Genomic DNA, 17,328 nt, shown 5'->3' with positions numbered 1-17,328 from the left:
TGATGAGGCTGAGTGTGTACCAAGATGCACTTGATTTTCATTTATATTGCCAAGAACACACTGCTTATTTCTTCAATCAGAACATTACAGAGAATACACAATTTCTAGATTAAAGAGATTAAAGATTAAAAATTGTATTAAACGTTATTGTAGATTAGTAGATTAGAAAGTAAATGGAAACCATTAGACGACAACTCACATTTTCACAGCATCCAGTTCTGCTGTCAGTCTCTCCAGCGTGTCCTTGGCTGCTTGGGTGTGTCTGCAGTAATTGGTCACCAGTTGCAGCTGGGTCTCTTTACTCTGGATGACAGCAACTGCATCCTGAGCAGCAGTGCTCCACCGGTCCTCCATATACTCCAGAGCATCTGTGTTTTCAGCCTCAGCTCCTCTCAGCTGCGAGAGCAACAACACCTGGGCCTGTGCATTCTTCTGACACTCCTGTACTCAGGAAGTACAAGTAAACATAGAAAATTATTAAAAGCCTGTATTTTCATTGCAAATGTTATGTTGAGATTTTCTGATTAATACTTAACATGAGTAAATTAATATGAGTGATTGATTGATTGCTTGTTTTCAATATATCCACCTTTGGAACAAGCAGGTACTGATAAGCGTTAGAGAGGCCCAATTCTGGAGGCATTTTGGCATTACTACCTAGGTTTTGTCAACCTGCTGTCCGACTCCATCAGTATCTACAAATCCAGAAGCTTCAATAACTTATTTTTTATTTGTCTGGTGAGTCATGCAGTCTATCACGAGGAATCTCACCTGAGCCTCCTCCACCTGCTGGGCCATGGCTGTTGGGTCGAGCTCAGCTGGGCGATTCTTGCAGCTCAGGAGTTTAGAAACCAGCCTGCTAAGTCGATCATCCAGATCATTTGTGGATGTTATCAGAGCCTCTGGAGAATCCTCAAGTGGTTTACCCTTAAGACAGAAAAACAATCTTGCTTTACAACCAATTTAGGGCCTAAATAAGAAACTTAATTGAATCATATCTCGTTTTGTCCTTCTAAATGTATCTAAAAATGTGACAATTGATACACTGAAATATACTACTTACTTACTACTTTTACCAACTGTGTATTTGTTAATATTGGGGGTATAGCAGTACGTGTATTCATCCTGAACCGTTCGGTACAGGGTGCTCAGTTACCCTGGCTACCCTGCTCATGTAGTGTCACGCGAATATTGTGTACCATTACACCCCTAGTTAATATACAGTGGAAGCAGGATAACATGACTAGATTCAAACCGGCAACCAGTAAAAAAAATGCTCAGTAGTGCAAATCTCATCTAATGTTTCTTACACAAGCCCCTACAGATAAGATGTGACCATTTCTAACTTTGTGGTAGTATCAGAAAAGACGCTATGGCAGACCTAAGTCACTAGTACCTCAATGAGATGACTGATGGGTCCTGTCCCTGCGAGCTGCTGTATCTCTAAGAAGATGTTCTTCATCGGAGAGTCTGGCATGTCAAGAACTAGTTCTGCTGTCTTCACAACACTTGTTTCTGCAGCAGCTTGGTTCTCCTTAGAGGGTAGTTCTTCCACCTGGGTTACCTCACCAGGGGTAATGTCAGCCTGCTGTGATAGTGACACAAAACATCAGTATTAACACCAGAAAATATCTAACATAAGATTGTATACTGTTCAGTTGAACCATATGCAACAACTGCATGTGCTTTGAATTATATTTTATCTCTTAAGGTGCACCAAGCTATGACTTGTAAGACAGTATCATATATCAGTAAACTCATATTCCTACAGTAACCTGAAACCTTTAGTAGGACAGGTATAAATGCCTCAGGCTTATATTCTTTGCTTTGTAATGTAAATGTAAAATTGTATGCCACTTGTACAACCGCAATCATAAATTAAATCTTTTCAGAACTTTTACAGAAGTTCTAAAGATACATTAATCCGTCGTGCACTCTGAAGAATGTTATGGAGCAAATGAAAACAAGTACAGGCAGGACCTGAGCACAATAAAGGATGTATAGTTTATGAGTATATTCCCTGGAGAAAGAAAACTCTATATTTATTCTCTTATTCTTTGGATAATTTTTTGTCTCTCTACTCAACTTGTCTTTGAATATGTAAAATTATCTTGTATATATATATTGCACTGTTACTGATACTGTAAACTGACATGTTTAAAGAGATGTTAAAAAGAAGACATACTGTAGAGTGAGAGAAATATTTTAATTGGATGGATATTGGCCATAAACTAGTGGTGATACATGTGGTTCTTCAAAAAAAGGGTATTAAACACTACAAATATTGGTGAGTACCTTCTACTGAAAAATGTAAAATTGTTCTCTGGAATGGTAGTTCACTTACAGTTCACAGTAGTCAGTCCCCCCAAAACAAACAAAACTGACACTTTTTCAAGCAATAATTAAAGAAGGTGGATCAGTTCCCCTTGTGTCTCTTACCTGTGGCAAATCCATGCTCTGAAGCCTCACTTCAGTGGTGGTTGCTGTGGCCATTGGGGGTGGAACATTTTGTGGTTCAAACCCATCAACTTTTCCCTGTTCCTCTTCCTGAATCGTGCTTTTACTGTGCAGTTCTATCTCAGGCTTCTCTGACTTGGCATCAGCAGTAGTCGTATATTGGTCTTCAGACACTGTTTGAACTGAGATGTTTGTTTCTTCAGATAAGCTTATTTCTGTAAATGTCTCTGCTTCATGTGGCTGCACTGCTGCAGAAACAGAAGACCGGGTAACTCCTACGTCTGGTAGGTCTAGGACGAAATATCTCTTCTGAATCTCAGCTGTGTTGCTCCATAAGTTGTCCATGTAATTCGCCCCATACAGAGTGTCAGTAGACTCGAGAGGTGGTTGTGTTTGAGGCACTGTACTTCTCTCTGTAGACTGGGTGATGGTTTGTTCCAGGGCCTCTTTGGATCTGTCTTTAGGCTCCTGTAACTCAGAATGTGTAGGTTTAGCCAAGGTAGACTCCAAAGGTTCAGCATGGGGAGATGGAGTACAAGTATCGACTTTATCTGATGGTTGCACAGACATGGCACTGACCTCTACCACTCCAGGGGTCTGAATATGAACAGTCTCACTAATCCCCTGTGGAGGAGTATCTGCTGCCTGTACAAAAACCTGCGATGTGTCCAGAATGACTGTGGCCACTTTCCTTCCTGGACTCTCCTGAATGGCGTCGATGCTTCCAGCTTTAACAGTACTCTTCTCACATATTGGACTGATGTCTTCAACTATTTGACTCTCTACAGTTTGCACTTCTAGAGGGACAGCAGGTGAAACTTTCTCCTTGTAAGAAAGTTCTGGGGAAGCCTTTGGACTTTTTGACTTTCTTTTGGTTGGTGAGAGCTTTCTTTCCTCCACAATAGCAGCTTCAGCTACTTCTGTGACTACCTTGGCAGTTGAAGAAGCTTTCTCACTTTCAGGTTCTTTCCTAGCTTCCTTAGACACCAAATCAGTGGCTCTACCAAGGGCAAGACTTTTTGACTTCCTCTTGGTTGGTATGAGCTTTGTTACTTCCGAAACTACTTCTTCAGTTTGCTCTCTAGAATCAGAAACTGTCTGACTGTCAGGCTCTTTCACAATCTCTGAGGCCTCTTTGGTAGCAAGTTTTGGGGAAGCTTTCAGATCCTTTGACTTTCTTTTGGTTGGTGAGATTTTACCTTTTTCAGTAATTTCAGTAGGTCTTGTGACCACATCTGGAGTTGAAGAAGGCCTCTGACTGTCAGCTTCCTCCTTTGTCTCTGTTGGTTCTTTTTTAGAAAGTTCGGGAGAAGCCTTTACACTCTTTGATTTTCTTTTGGTTGGCAAAAGCTTTCCTTCTTCCACAACAGCAGCTTCAGTTATTTCTGTGACTACCTGTGCAGTTGAATGAGCTTTCCCACTGTCAGGCTCTTTCATGGTCACCTCCTCAGTAGCAAGTTCTGGAGAACTTTTCAGGCCCTTTGACCTCCTTTTGGTTGGTGAGAGTTTACCTTTTTGCACAACAGTAAATTCAGCTGATCCTGTGACCACATCTGGAGTTGAAGACTCCACATCAGTAGTTCTAACATGGGTAACAACTGGCTCTGAAGGTGTGGAAAGATCAGTAGTCTTGGACTTTCTTCTTGTTGGTACAAGCTTTGTTTCTTTTATAACACTTTTATTTTGATCATTGGAACTCAAAGATTTTTGACCTTCATCTTCTTCCTTTGTCTGTGGTGCCTCAGTGTCGGCAAGTTTAAGAGAAAGTTCTGTACTCTTTGACCTCCTCTTGGGTGGTAGAAGCTTACTTTGTTCCACAACAGCAGTTTCAACTTGCTCTTGACCAAACTCTGGGTGGTCGCAACTTTGTGCTGTAATAGGGCCTGGAGCATATGTTGGACTTGGTTCAATTTTGATTTGCTCCACACCGGTACTTTTTGTGTCTTCCGTGACTGTTGTCACAGCAGACTCTAATGTTTTAGCCTCAGTTTGCATGGAGTCAGCTGACACTGACAATTCAGTCTCAACTGAAGTAGATTTGTCTGTTACGGGAATGTTTTGTTGTGGTTTAAGTTGGTTTTTCTCAGCTGAGCGCTTGTTTTTCCGTGGCGGTGCCACCACAGATGTCTTCATCTCCTCCAGATTGCTACGTACGACATCAGATGGCTGAACGTCAGGGTGTTTTTGTTTTTCCTTTTCATTGAGTTCCTTTAATGGAAGGATAAAAATGACATTAATTACTACAGGGGTATAACTGCAGTTGCATGAGATATGTTATAGTAAGGATTTTAGATTGTTTTATTGATTAAAAAAAACTGGTATGACATCCTGTGATGTACTCAAATACATTTAATTTAAATACCTTTAAGCTTTTGCTGAGAGAAGTCTTCTGCGTGTCTGCTGCTTGGAGCGTCTCTGAACCTTCTCTCACTAGTTTCTCAAACAAGTCCGGTGCCAGACAGTCTGTTAGAAACTGCTGGTGAGAAAGCGCCTCCCGCAAGACAGCCTGCAACTTTTCACCTTCGTCTAATGTCACCTAACACCGGGAGGAAAGAGATGTTGAAGTTTTTGTAGTGATGACAAATCTGTGCGTTTGTGTGTGAAATATTATGTGCAAATGGATCACACGTTGCCAAGTGAGCATAAAAAAGCCACTGATTTGTTCCACAGTGTTAAAATGTTACATCACAAATCCCTAAACTCACAAATCTTTTTAAAGCGGAGAACTTTTGTTGGATTCTTTTCTTTCAATTACTGCATATCTCTGTGTGTATTTCCACCAAACTGGCTGATTAACTAGTTTAAGATGGCGTTAAAAATGTGGGCATGGACAGAATGAATGACACTCTTCATATGTCCAACATCTATCAGCAAGATGCCCCTGAGGTGAACACTCAGCTAACAGAAGAATAAAAGCTACACAGGGAAGTTCACCGGTGTATTACAATCAAAAATGTGGCCGAAAGCCGACCTGAAACCAAGTATGTACATAAGTAAAAGTATATTAAAAGACAGGAACCTGCACAGAAGCGACGGACTCTGATGGCTTAACGTTTTTCCATTGCTGCAGGGCGTGTAGAGAATCTGTCAGACAGCGAACTGTGTTTGTAGAGCAGGTACCCTTACGCTCACTCAGCCTGGACTTCAGACTGTAAACATAATTAAAACACATTTGTTGTTTTGTATGGCATCCACAGGTATACTAAAATATATAAAAATTCAAGAAAAGCAAAAAAAAATCTGAGTAAAACAGAACACAAAATGAATGACTGCAAGAACAAATCATAAACTTTTTCTGACACATTAACTAACAAAAGAAAGATGCAGGTGTGGAGTCTTATTGCTGAGTTCAAGAGACTAGGCATCAGATTAGATGTATTATTCTTTAGATGTCTTAAATAGGTTTTAATAAAAGAGAGCTCTGTGTTTCCATGTCATTGATCAAGAGCAGAATGACCGGCTGAGGCATGTAAAAATAATTGAAAGCTTAATTGAAATAGAGGAATGCCAGCTGAGAATTTGTCATGTTAAATCTGCTTAAGTGCACAATGTACAGTTTAAAAAGCCCCAGTGGTGAAGTGGACAGATGTGGCTGCGTGCCATGTGTGTGGATCAGGTTTGTATTGGACAATATCGGGAATATATTGGGAATCAAACAAATATGAATTAAAAAAAAGTGGTAACAATAGTCCACCCATCTTATCAGAATCATATCTAATCACTTGTGTAGTGTTTTTGATTTTACATTCTTCATTATTTATTGGTGACAGCTTTATTACAACAATGAGAAAACATCATCATTCATCATGGTACCTGTCATGTTGCTGGCATAAAGAATCCACCACGGTGATTATTTCTGCTGGCAGCTCGTTGGTGGCAGGTGCAGACTTCACTTCCTGGTGCAGCTCATGAACTTTCACACCCAAACTTTCCAGTGACTTCTCACAGTTCTAACAGAAGGGGGCAAGAACATCACATAATTAAGTATGTGATATTTGCACAGTCTCATCTGGCAGCTACCAACTCTATTATTCACTAACACACCCCTTTTTTCAGCCCAAATAGATCATTCAGTGGTGTAGTTACGTCAGATCATGTGCTTGGATGAATAAAGTAGTAATAACCTGAAGGCTGTGCCAGTGCTGTTGCAGCTGAGTGATGTTGTTCTGTGACTCGCTGTAACTGAGCGCCTGGTCCAGAGAGCGGAGCTCCCACTGCAGGGCTGCAGCTCTCTCCTTCAGCTCCTCGGTTCTCTTGGCCAGCTGCTTGTCCAGCTCCTCCAGCTGGGCCTCGCAGGCCGTCAGGCGCTGCCTCACCTCCTGTTCTGAGGTGGCACAGAGGTCATGAAGGTGGCTGACCTCCAGGGTCAGGGCATCCTGACCTCCAGGGGTGCAGAGGCTCAGCAAACTGTCTCTGGCAGAGTCCAGCTCCTTCATCTCCCTCTTCTCCCTGTCCAGTGTCTGGAGTAAAGCCTGGCACCGGGAGAGAGAAGGAGGAGAACAAGATTATTACAAAGTGTCAGCAGTTTTCACATCATTAGAAAGAGCTGCTGGACAATGGTTAGCTCCAGATACGTCCATGATAAGAGTGCTCAACAGGTGCATTATGGACTGATTAGAACAAGGATGAAATGAGAACAAAAGAGACCAAATCAATAGCAAAATGTTCATCTTTGTTTCACATCAGTTGTCTACTGTATATAATTTAATAACATGGTTTTAATTTTTCAGCTTGTTAAAATAATCTACATCATGCTCATCATGTTACTGAATAACTGGACACGTTAAGATGCTATAGCCAAAGGAATATTTTTGTTGAGGGCTCAAAAAAGCTACACATTTATTAGATATTCCTCAGTTTGATGCAATGCAACAGAAATTTTCACTGAGATAAAACTACTGGCTTCTCTCAAGACTCCTACCGCGTTTGTGTTTTATTATCTGACCTTCAGAGTGTTGACAGCGCTGTGCAGACCCTGTCTGTCTGCTGGAGGAGCTCCCAGGCCTTTAACCTGCTCTCTCAGCCAGTCCTGTGCTGCTTCATGCTGCTCTACCAGCTGGGTGCACTGCCTCTCCGTCAGGATTCCCTGCTCCAGGTTAGGTATCGCCTCCTGATGACAAAAGAAGATACTTTTACACACACGGTAAGTGTAAGATATTTTAGTTTTGAAGGGGAAAAGAAGGGAAACAAAGGGATGAAGGAGGTAGCTGTGCTGAATGATACATTGTCAGCTTTTATCCAGAAGACAAGAGGTCACACATGATTGTGTGATGTAACATTGCAGTGGGCAGCATTCACAAATTAAAGGGTCCACCAATAAAAGAGTGTAAAAGACAGCAGACACTTCAATTTTCTATGCTGACTGACACATTATGAATTGCTAAATAAGACATTTCATACCTCAGTAACTAGTGATTACCCACTGATTCATAAGAGTTAACTGAGTCATATTTAGACATATTTACATCAACACAATGGGCCCTGTGATTGGCTGAGAAAGTATTTAATAATTACCACACCCGCTGATCTATAGTCACCTTCACTCAGCCCTTTTGCACATTGCTCTGCTGCACAGTGTGGATGAAGACACCCACACTGTCTGTGCACCTAAGACCTACCATGCTGCACTTATCATTGCATTTGCACCCAGGGCCCAGTGTGTCAATACAAATATACATTTATACTGGGACCAAGCCAAGAGGAGGCGGAATATGGAGGAATTTTTGGCTGTGTTTTCTGACAGATTTACATGAGTCAGTGACACATAAAAGATAAAGTGTATATTTTTTCTCTAGGATTACTGTGTATCTTGTCAGGAGGGAGTGATGAACTCACAGTTATCTCTTTGAGTAGAGCAGGGATCGACTCCTCCATAGTTCTCCAGGAGGGATCAGACCAGCTGGGGTCCTGTGTGATCTCAAACATCTCTGTAGCCTGAAGGAGAACGGTTGTAATACAGTGTAGATGTTTTACTCTGATTTTGTGAGCAACTCAACCTTAATAACATTTCCCTCGTTCATTTTTATTCACATTACCTTGGCTTTATTCAAATTGTACTAAAAAAACACAGGAAAAGTAGGAAATTGAACACTCTACCTGTTTGTGGAGGTCTGACAGGACGGGGGCCAGGGCTGTGCTCTTGTCCAGCAGGGTCCGGGCCTCTTCCACCACCTGCCTCCGCTCTCCCAGGCCCGGCCAGGGGAAGACACGCGGCAGGTTGGACGTCTGCTTCTGGAGCTCAGCCAGACGGGCCTCAGCCTGGTCTCGCTGGCTGCGACAGGAACCCAGACGCTCCACAACACCCTGCAACCGCCTGATAGGTACCAGCAGATGAAACGTTAGAAATTAGAATTAATTCAGGATATGGTTGAGTTCAAAAAACGGGTTTGATGTTGGTAAAATCCCCTGATTTTTAAGCTCCAACCTCTTTTTTTATTAGTGAGCAGTTCATTAAATATTCAGGTCTTCTTGTAGCTAACAAATAAAAATGTTATCTATCAGGAAAACTTTTGGCGTCAGTCTAATTTCACTTATATTATTTACTTTAAATAGTTGGTAAACCTAAATACTGTGAATTTATTGTGTTTTTTAAGGACACTTAGAGCAAGCTTCAGGGTGCTGATCTGAAGCTGAGCCTCACAGTAGAATATATGTGAAAGAAAGAAGTAGAGGAAATATATATACAGCTTCCTGTACCTGTGTGTGTCGTCAGCAGCCTGCAGGACTGTCCTCCACTGCTCCTCTGTGTCTTTGACCTTCTCCTGAACCTCCAGTTTCTTGTCTTCCTCCAGCTCCTCGTGGTCACACAGACTCTGCGCTCGTCTCTTCAGCTCCATCATTTGAGTCTCACCGTTCGACTTGGAGCTCAAGATGGCCTGAGGACAAAACCAAAAAAACAGTTTTTTAATATTTATATACTGTGTATAGCCCCTCCAGGGCTTATGGATCTGTGATGGTGGAGGGCATAGGTGACTATCCACATATGACAAATTTGTTCCATGAAATGAATATCCAGCATTGGAATAATGTATGTACTACCTGTATTTCAAAACAGTAACCAATCATGTACATGGTATTTTGGAATAAATCACTGTATGACTAAGTAAAAACTCCTATTCTGTTTTACCTGTGTTACGTTCAGCCTGTCCTCTATCTGAGCCTGGCTGCCCTGAGTACCACTACCATTGGAGTCTGCCCGTTGCTGCAGCTCTTCAACCCAGGTTTTAGTGCTCCTTGCTTGGGTATGGAAGGCGTCCAGCTCTCTGGAGAGTGAGTATTGGATCTCAGCTTTTTTCAGAGCGTCCTCAGCCGTCTGCAGGATCGTCATCCACTGCTCTTCTGAGTCTTTTACTTTCTGCTGAGCCTCTTGTCTCGTGCTCTCTTCCAGGTCATCTCGATCACACAGAGTCCGGCTTTGTCTCCTCAGCTCTGCCAGCTTGGAGTCTCCAACAGGTTTGGAGCTCAGGATGGTCTGAGGATAAAACAAAAATCTAAGTTAAGTCTTTGTTTTATTCAACTCTGAAGTTACAAAGCATTTCACTGTTTACAATCATTGTAAACAGATTGTAATTGTAACAAGTCATTTTTTTTAATCATTGTTTGATTATGTTTTTTATTATCTGTTTGGTCTATAACATGTCGGAACTCCAAAATGATCAATTTACTACCACATAAGACAAAGAGGAACATCAAATCCTCCTAATTCAGGAGCTGCAAATAGAAAATGTTTGATTTTCATTGTTTGTAAAATGACTTTAAAGATTATTCAATTATTAAAATAGTTACAGATTTTCTATTAGTGCATTAACCAATTAATCAACTAATTATTTCAGCTCTAAAAAGATAGAGAGAATAAAATATGACTGGAAGAGAATGTAAGAATTTATACCAAAACACTTAATCTTGTCTGACAAAATAAACTTAACACTCTAGTCAATCCTGTCAGTTGAAATGAAATTGATTCAGTGGGCTGCAAAGTCCAAACCTCTGTTAGAAACATAGCTACAGATAAAACAAAATGATCTAATATGAACTTTATCCAGGATCAATTTCACCACCAAATATCCTGGAAATATACTCCTGACATTTTGATGACAAGAGAAACCAACAAAGGCAAAAACAGAACTTTCTTAGTAGAGGACAGGACGACTAAGAAATTATATTTATTTAGTTTGTGCACAACTGAAGGCAAATAAAAAACAGATACATGCTGAAGGTAGACAAAGGTCCAAAACTTGCTGTAAGCTAAATGTCACATTATAATTAACTTATGTGTTTGCACAGGTGTGTATGTGTTTGGATGTTTTAACATTCAGTCAAACCCTTTAATGTTGAAACTGACCTGTGCAGTGTTTATTGTCTGTTCAGGATCTGTGTGACTGTCCAGAGAGATGAGGCGCTGCTGCCTCTCTTCCAGCCAGACTCTGGTGTTTTCTCTCAGGGCTTCACAGATCATCAGCTGAGTCTCCATAGCACACCGCTTCTCAGCCTGATCCAGTGCCTTTTTAGCATCCCGCAGGATTCTCAACCACTTCTCCTCAACGTCTCTCGCTGTCTGCTGAACCTCTTGTTTCTTGTCTTCCTCGAGGTCCTGACTGCATAAACTCTGACCTTGTCTCTTCAGCTGCTGGAGCTTGGAGTCTCCCTCAGGCTTGCAGCTCGTAATAGCCTGGGGATAAAAAAAATGGAAGTCATATCAAGAAGGTACAAGTTGTTTTAGCTGAGTGCAGCTGTGAACACAGTCTGTCAAATCAACAGCATTATTGTTTGGTTGGGGCACAAACCTACATACTCAGGTCAGTAAAGCATATGACTGACTAAAAAACACTAACTCAACAGTCCACAAATGATATTGTGGTTCATTATTTAAACATTGAGCACACACAGAGCAACATTGCCATACATTTGGAGTTGTGTTTGTGTCCACCTGATGAATTAAAGCCTAAAATTCACTCTTCTTTCAGCACTGGTTTGGTCTCCACCAACAAATATCTGGATTATTAGCTGCTAAATGCTCCAATATGTTCACCAGTTAGTCTTTAACTTTGTCTGGCTGCTGTTTGGTGCAGGGTAAGAAGTTTACAGTATCTTTATCAGAGCTTGTTGCTGCCTGCTGCAAACAATGAGCTAAAGGAGGCTAAAAGAGCTCTTACTGAGAGCTGAATTAGTGATCAAATCATTAAAAAACCCACCTTTCTTATCAATGCATCTTTGTGCCACCAAAGGATGTCATTTCTCGCTGTAACATGATGCACACTCCTCCTGACCTGTCGGCTCACCTGTGCTGCTTGTAGTCTGTCCTCAGCTTTGGTTTGGCTGCTCAGTGACTCCAGTCGTTGTTGGAGGTCTGTGAGCCAGTGGCCAGTGTCCTGATGACAGGTGTCAAATTCTCTCAGCTGAAAAGAAAAATATACCCAAATAATGAGGTGGTGAAAAATGGCTCCATGAAAACCAAGTTTCTTTAGTAATTTATTGCATTAACTGTTTGGCCTTTTTGATTGGCTCATGTTTATGCAGCACTTCTTTATCATACACTCCCACTTTAAGTGCACACTTAAGACACTCACTTAAATCAAAAAAGCATCTGACATTAATATTTATTAACTAAATATATTCAAAGTCGTCTAAACTCACACTTTATTGTTGCAGGTATTATTATGATTTTTATGTACATTTTCTATCCATTAGCACTTTTTTTTCATGAAACAAAGCACATCCCTACATGTACGCACTTACTATTCAATACTACATGCACTTTGTTGTCTTTTAATTATATTTGTGCTTATTGTGTTCTTGAAGCACTGAAGCAGAGCTGCAACGATTTATTGATCGAAAATTGGGCAACTATTCTGATGATCAAATAATTGTTTCGGTAATTTTTTAAGCAAAAACGCCAAACATTTGCTGATTCCAGCTTCTAAAATGTGAGGATTCTTTGTTTTTCTTTGTCTTCCATGATGGCGAGCTGAATGTCTTTGGGTTTTGAACGATTGTTCGGACAAAACAAGACATTTGAAGACATCAGCCTCTGCATCAGCCTCGGCTTAGTTGAAATTTTCACTATTTTTGACATTTTATAGACCAAATTCGGCAGATAAGTCAATGAAAATAATCATTAGTTGGAGCCAACAATTTTGTTCCCCTGTATACTGAGTATTGTACATGCAGAAAATGACTTAATTCTACCTTGACCTTGATCAGGTTTCAGAATGTTTCATAGGTTGGTTATGAGCCATTTTATTTGATAAAGGACGAGCCCCCGCAATTCATGAAAACTGTAACAACTGTCAAAAAAGTTAACCCTGAGTTCTCTCACCTCCATCTTTCTCCTCTCAGTGTCCTGGGTGATCTCAACTTGTGCAGCTGCCTCCATTTGTTTAGCAGCATGCAGGAGAGCCCTCCACTCCTCCTCTGTGTCTCTGACTGTCTGCTGAACTTGAAGTTTTCTCCTCTCCTCAACATCCTGATGGTCACACAGACTCTGGCCTCGCCTCCTCAAGTTGTTCACCATACAATCACCGTCAGGTTTGGAGCTCAAGATAGTCTGGTGACAGAAAAAACAACAAAAAAACCCCAACAATATTCAATAAATAGAATAGTTCATTCATCCAGAACTAAAAAAAACAACCAAGTGATTGACACACAAGATGGTAAATATGGATTGGGAGACTAATGCCCACCAAGATACAAGTAAAATATCAAAATTAAAAGAACGTGACTTGTAAAATGAAAATAAAATGAAAAAATAAATACTTAATGGTAATAATAGATTTGGAAAAAATGATTTGATAAAACCTGCTTTAAAATAACTAATTGAATAAGACATCATATGATGGAGAGGAAAATGAGGCTGTAATGCTCCTAGCTATTCTCAGATATGTTAAGTTTGTCCTGAGGGCAGCATTTAATATGTTGCTGAGATTCTGGCTACTTTGCATTCAAACAGAGTTCATTAGTTCTACAGTTCCCAGCATCAGGGTCACCTTAAACTGATTCCTTTAATACCTGGTATATCTCGTTAAATCCAACTTATCAGTCACATTGCTACTATAATGTCAGTGAATTCAGACAGACCTCAGCTGTGTCACATCTTTCTTCAGGTGGTGTTTGACTGCCCACAAACTGTAGCTGCTGTTGGTGGTCTCTGATCCAGGACTGAGTGTTTTGACTCTGACTGTCAAAGTCGTCTGAAAGACTTCGGAGTTCTGCCTGTTTGGCGGTTTGCAGGACTGCTTTCCACTGCTGCTCGGTGTCTTTTACCAGCTGCTCAATCTCAGGTTTCCTGCTCTCCTCCAGCTGCTTGCACAGACGTTCTCCTTGTGTCTTCAGGTCGAGCACCTTGGATTCTCCCTCAAGTTTGGAAGTCAAAACAGCCTAAAGGTGAAGACAGATAAATGACAATGAAGGTACTTAAAGGACTTAAAGGTGAGCCAATTAAATGAACTTAAAGGTAAAAAGTTGCTCTTGACCTTACTAAAACAATGAAGTTGTCATTTGTTAAAACTACAGGATCATGAATCAATCAAATGTATGATGTAGCATATTTTCTTTAAAAAGCAATTCGGTGCTCTTCATACAATGAAGTGAAAGCCATGTGATATCCAGGTGTAAGATATAAGCATTTATAAATTTTATCATCCAATCTGCTGTTTGAAAAAGGTTCCACTAACATCTCAGTAGGATTGAGAAGGCAATACAATGAAAAAACAGATATCTGGGAAAACTTTAGCTTATAGCCAGCAAAAAAGCTATAAAAGGGAAATGGTGTAAAGCTGATCCTCCATGGAAAGAGCAATAATTTGGAATTGTCTGGGATATTTACTCAGTGGAAAAGTTGACCTACCTGCTGGGAGTTAAAGGGAAATATTTTTGACAATAACTGGAAAAAGTGGATCATTTATATTTCACATTTAACTTTGGGGATATGGAATAACTGGAAATTTGAGAGTGTATTCATGTCTGACTTGTCTACTTGTCTGTCTACTTGTTTAATGTTATATCATATGTGTGCTTATGCTGTTGTGTCTAGATCTGAAAAACCAATAAAAGTTAAAATATTTAAAAAAAGGAAAAGTGACAAGAACTTTCACAAAAATACAACACTGAAACCAAATCGTACTTTCTGATTACAGACGCTTTACTACTTGAGACTTTCAATCCAATCCTTACTTATAAACTCACCTGTGCAGTCTTTAACCTTTCTTCAAACGGCACATGACCACCAAGGGACAACAGCTTCTGCTTCTGCTCTCTGATCCAGGACTGGATGCTTTCATTGTTGCTCTTGAAGGCAACAAATTCTCTTTCAGTGGTGGCTTCGGTCTCTGCATGGTTGACAACCTCCTTGGCAACATGCAGGACTGTCCTCCACTGCTCCTGAGTGTGTCTCACTGCTTCTTGAACCTCTCGTCTCCGGCATTCATCCAAGTCCAGGTTGTCACACAGACTCTGGCAGCGTCCCTTCAGGTCCTCAAGCTTTGATTCTCCGTCAGGCTTGGAGTTCAGGATAGCCTAAAGAGAACAAATATCCCTTTAGGTGACCACTTTGCCTTGATCTTCAAAAACAAGTGTTCACAAGACGTTCTCTACAACACTGCAACATTCAACAATCATTCTAAACTCACTTGTGCAATCTGTAGCTTTTCTTCAACTTGCATGTGACCACCAAGAGACTGCAGGTTCTGATCCAGGTCTCTGATCCAGGACTGGATGCTTTCATTCTGGGTTTTGAAAGCGTCCAGGTCTTTGTCTAAAAGTTCTTGTGTCTCTGCCTTGTTTAGAGCCTCCTCAGCAACGTGCAGGACTGTCCTCCACTGCTCCTCTGTGTGTCTCACTGCTTCTTGAACCTCTCGTCTCCGGCATTCATCCAAGTCCTGGTTATCACATAGACTCTGGCATCGTCCCTTCAGGTCCTGGAGCTTTGATTCTCCGTCAGGCTTGGAGTTCAGAGTAGCCTAAAGAGAAAAAATATGCCTTTCGGTGACCAATTTGTCTTGATCTTCATAAACAAGTGTTCACAAGACATTCTCTACAACACACTACAACCTTCAAAAATCATTCCTAACTCACTTGTGCAATCTGTCGCTTTTCTTCAACTTGCATGTGACCATCAAGAGACTGCAGGTTCTGATCCAGGTCTCTGATCCAGGACTGGACACTTTCATTCTGGGTTTTGAAAGCGTCCAGGTCTTTGTCTAAAAGTTTCTGTGTCTCTGTCTTGTTGAGAGCCTCCTCAGCAACCTGCAGGACTGTCCTCCACTGCTCCTCTGTGTGTCTCACTGCTTCCTGAACCTCTTGTCTCTGGTGTTCATCCAAGTCCTTATTGTCACATAGACTCTGGCATCGTCCCTTCAGGTCCTGGAGCTTTGATTCTCCGTCAAGCTTGGAGCTCAGAGTAGCCTAAAGAGAACAAATATCCCTTTAGGTGACCACTTTGCCTTGATCTTCAAAAACAAGTGTTCACAAGACATTCTCTACAACACACCACAACCTTCAACAATCATTCTAAACTCACTTGTGCAATCTGTAGCTTTTCTTCAACTTGCATGTGACCATCAAGAGACTGCAGGTTCTGATTCTGGTCTCTGATCCAGGACTGGACGCTTTCATTCTGGGTTTTGAAAGCGTCCAGATCTTTGTCTAAAAGTTTCTGTGTCTCTGTCTTGTTGAGAGCCTGCTCAGCAACATGCAGGACTGTCCTCCACTGCTCCTCTGTGTGTCTCACTGCTTCCTGAACCTCTCGTCTCTGGTGTTCATCCAAGTCCTGGTTGTCACATAGACTCTGGCATCGTCCCTTCAGGTCCTGGAGCTTTGATTCTCCATCAGCCTTGGAGTTCAGAGTAGCCTAAAGAGAACAAATATCCTTTTAGGTGACAACTTTGCCTTGATCTTCTAAAACAAGCATTCACAAGACATTCTCTACAACACACTGAAACCTTCAACAATCATTCCTAACTCACTTGTGCAATCTGTAGCTTTTCCTCAACTTGCATGTGACCACCAAGAGACTGGAGGTTCTGATCCTGGTCTCTGATCCAGGACCGGACACTTTCATTCTGGGTTTTGAAAGCATCCAGATCTTTGTCTAAAAGCACTTTCGTCTCTGTCTTGTTGAGAGCCTGCTCAGCAACATGCAGGACTGTCCTCCACTGCTCCTCTGTGTGTCTCACTGCTTCCTGAACCTCTCGTCTCCGGCATTCATCCAAGTCCTGGTTGTCACATAGACTCTGGCATCGTCCCTTCAGGTCCTGGAGCTTTGATTCTCCATCAGCCTTGGAGTTCAGAGTAGCCTAGAGAGAACAAATATCCCTTTAGATGAATACTTTGCCTTGATCTTCATAAACAAGTGTTCACATGACATTCTCTACAACACACTGAAACCTTCAACAATCATTCTAAACTCACTTGTGCAATCTGTAGCTTTTCTTCAACTTGCATGTGACCACCAAGAGACTGCAGGTTCTGATCCCGGCCTCTGATCCAGGACTGGACACTTTCATTCTGTGTTTTGAAAGCGTCCAGTTCTTTGTCTAAAAGTTCTTGTGTCTCTGCCTTGTTGACAGCCTCCTCAGCAGTCTGCAGGACTCTCCTCCACTGCTCCTCTGTATCCTTGACTGACTGCTGGACTTCTTGTTTCTTGCTCTCCTCCAGGTCTTTGTGCTCACATAGAGTCTGGCTTTGTCTTCTCAGGTTGTTCACCTTAGAGTCTCCCTCAGGTTTGGAACTCAGGATGGCCTGGTGTCAAAAAAGGGAGTAATTATGAAAACGTTTGGGAAGAAAAATATTTTTAGACATGTTAGCAGTGTGGCTCTAGGAATTGCAAATTTATGTCAGTCTGTTGGTCAAACAGTTTTGTCTAAGATTGAGATATTG

At 41.3% G+C, this 17,328-nt stretch overlaps 1 protein-coding gene across 12 annotated transcripts in view; it reads right to left on the bottom strand.

Annotated features, from left to right (window-relative positions):
• The window catches only part of syne2b (spectrin repeat containing, nuclear envelope 2b), a 160,036-nt gene that overhangs the window by 99,973 nt on the left and 42,735 nt on the right, over nucleotides 1-17,328 (bottom strand). For 5 of the 12 annotated variants that reach the window (XM_044374145.1, XM_044374144.1, XM_044374149.1 and 2 more), the window contains exons 41-63: nucleotides 16,861-17,190; nucleotides 16,416-16,745; nucleotides 15,971-16,300; nucleotides 15,526-15,855; nucleotides 15,081-15,410; nucleotides 14,638-14,967; nucleotides 13,531-13,830; nucleotides 12,773-13,000; nucleotides 11,736-11,852; nucleotides 10,799-11,125; nucleotides 9,584-9,928; nucleotides 9,154-9,332; nucleotides 8,554-8,770; nucleotides 8,293-8,391; nucleotides 7,403-7,567; nucleotides 6,582-6,929; nucleotides 6,271-6,407; nucleotides 5,477-5,606; nucleotides 4,820-4,993; nucleotides 2,440-4,665; nucleotides 1,397-1,588; nucleotides 772-927; nucleotides 200-441 (exon numbers count right to left, since the gene is read on the bottom strand). In XM_044374145.1, coding sequence (XP_044230080.1) covers nucleotides 200-441; nucleotides 772-927; nucleotides 1,397-1,588; nucleotides 2,440-4,665; nucleotides 4,820-4,993; nucleotides 5,477-5,606; nucleotides 6,271-6,407; nucleotides 6,582-6,929; nucleotides 7,403-7,567; nucleotides 8,293-8,391; nucleotides 8,554-8,770; nucleotides 9,154-9,332; nucleotides 9,584-9,928; nucleotides 10,799-11,125; nucleotides 11,736-11,852; nucleotides 12,773-13,000; nucleotides 13,531-13,830; nucleotides 14,638-14,967; nucleotides 15,081-15,410; nucleotides 15,526-15,855; nucleotides 15,971-16,300; nucleotides 16,416-16,745; nucleotides 16,861-17,190 — 7,562 coding nt within the window. The remainder of the gene's footprint in view (nucleotides 1-199; nucleotides 442-771; nucleotides 928-1,396; nucleotides 1,589-2,439; nucleotides 4,666-4,819; nucleotides 4,994-5,476; nucleotides 5,607-6,270; nucleotides 6,408-6,581; nucleotides 6,930-7,402; nucleotides 7,568-8,292; nucleotides 8,392-8,553; nucleotides 8,771-9,153; nucleotides 9,333-9,583; nucleotides 9,929-10,798; nucleotides 11,126-11,735; nucleotides 11,853-12,772; nucleotides 13,001-13,530; nucleotides 13,831-14,637; nucleotides 14,968-15,080; nucleotides 15,411-15,525; nucleotides 15,856-15,970; nucleotides 16,301-16,415; nucleotides 16,746-16,860; nucleotides 17,191-17,328) is intronic. The other 7 variants (XM_044374154.1, XM_044374153.1, XM_044374148.1 and 4 more) reach the window with 7 other exon arrangements.

The sequence above is a fragment of the Thunnus albacares genome, chromosome 15, assembly GCF_914725855.1.
Source record: "Thunnus albacares chromosome 15, fThuAlb1.1, whole genome shotgun sequence".
NCBI lineage: Eukaryota > Metazoa > Chordata > Actinopteri > Scombriformes > Scombridae > Thunnus > Thunnus albacares.
The sequence above is the reverse complement of the archived record's forward strand: the minus strand, read 5'-3'. Positions and strand labels throughout refer to the sequence as shown.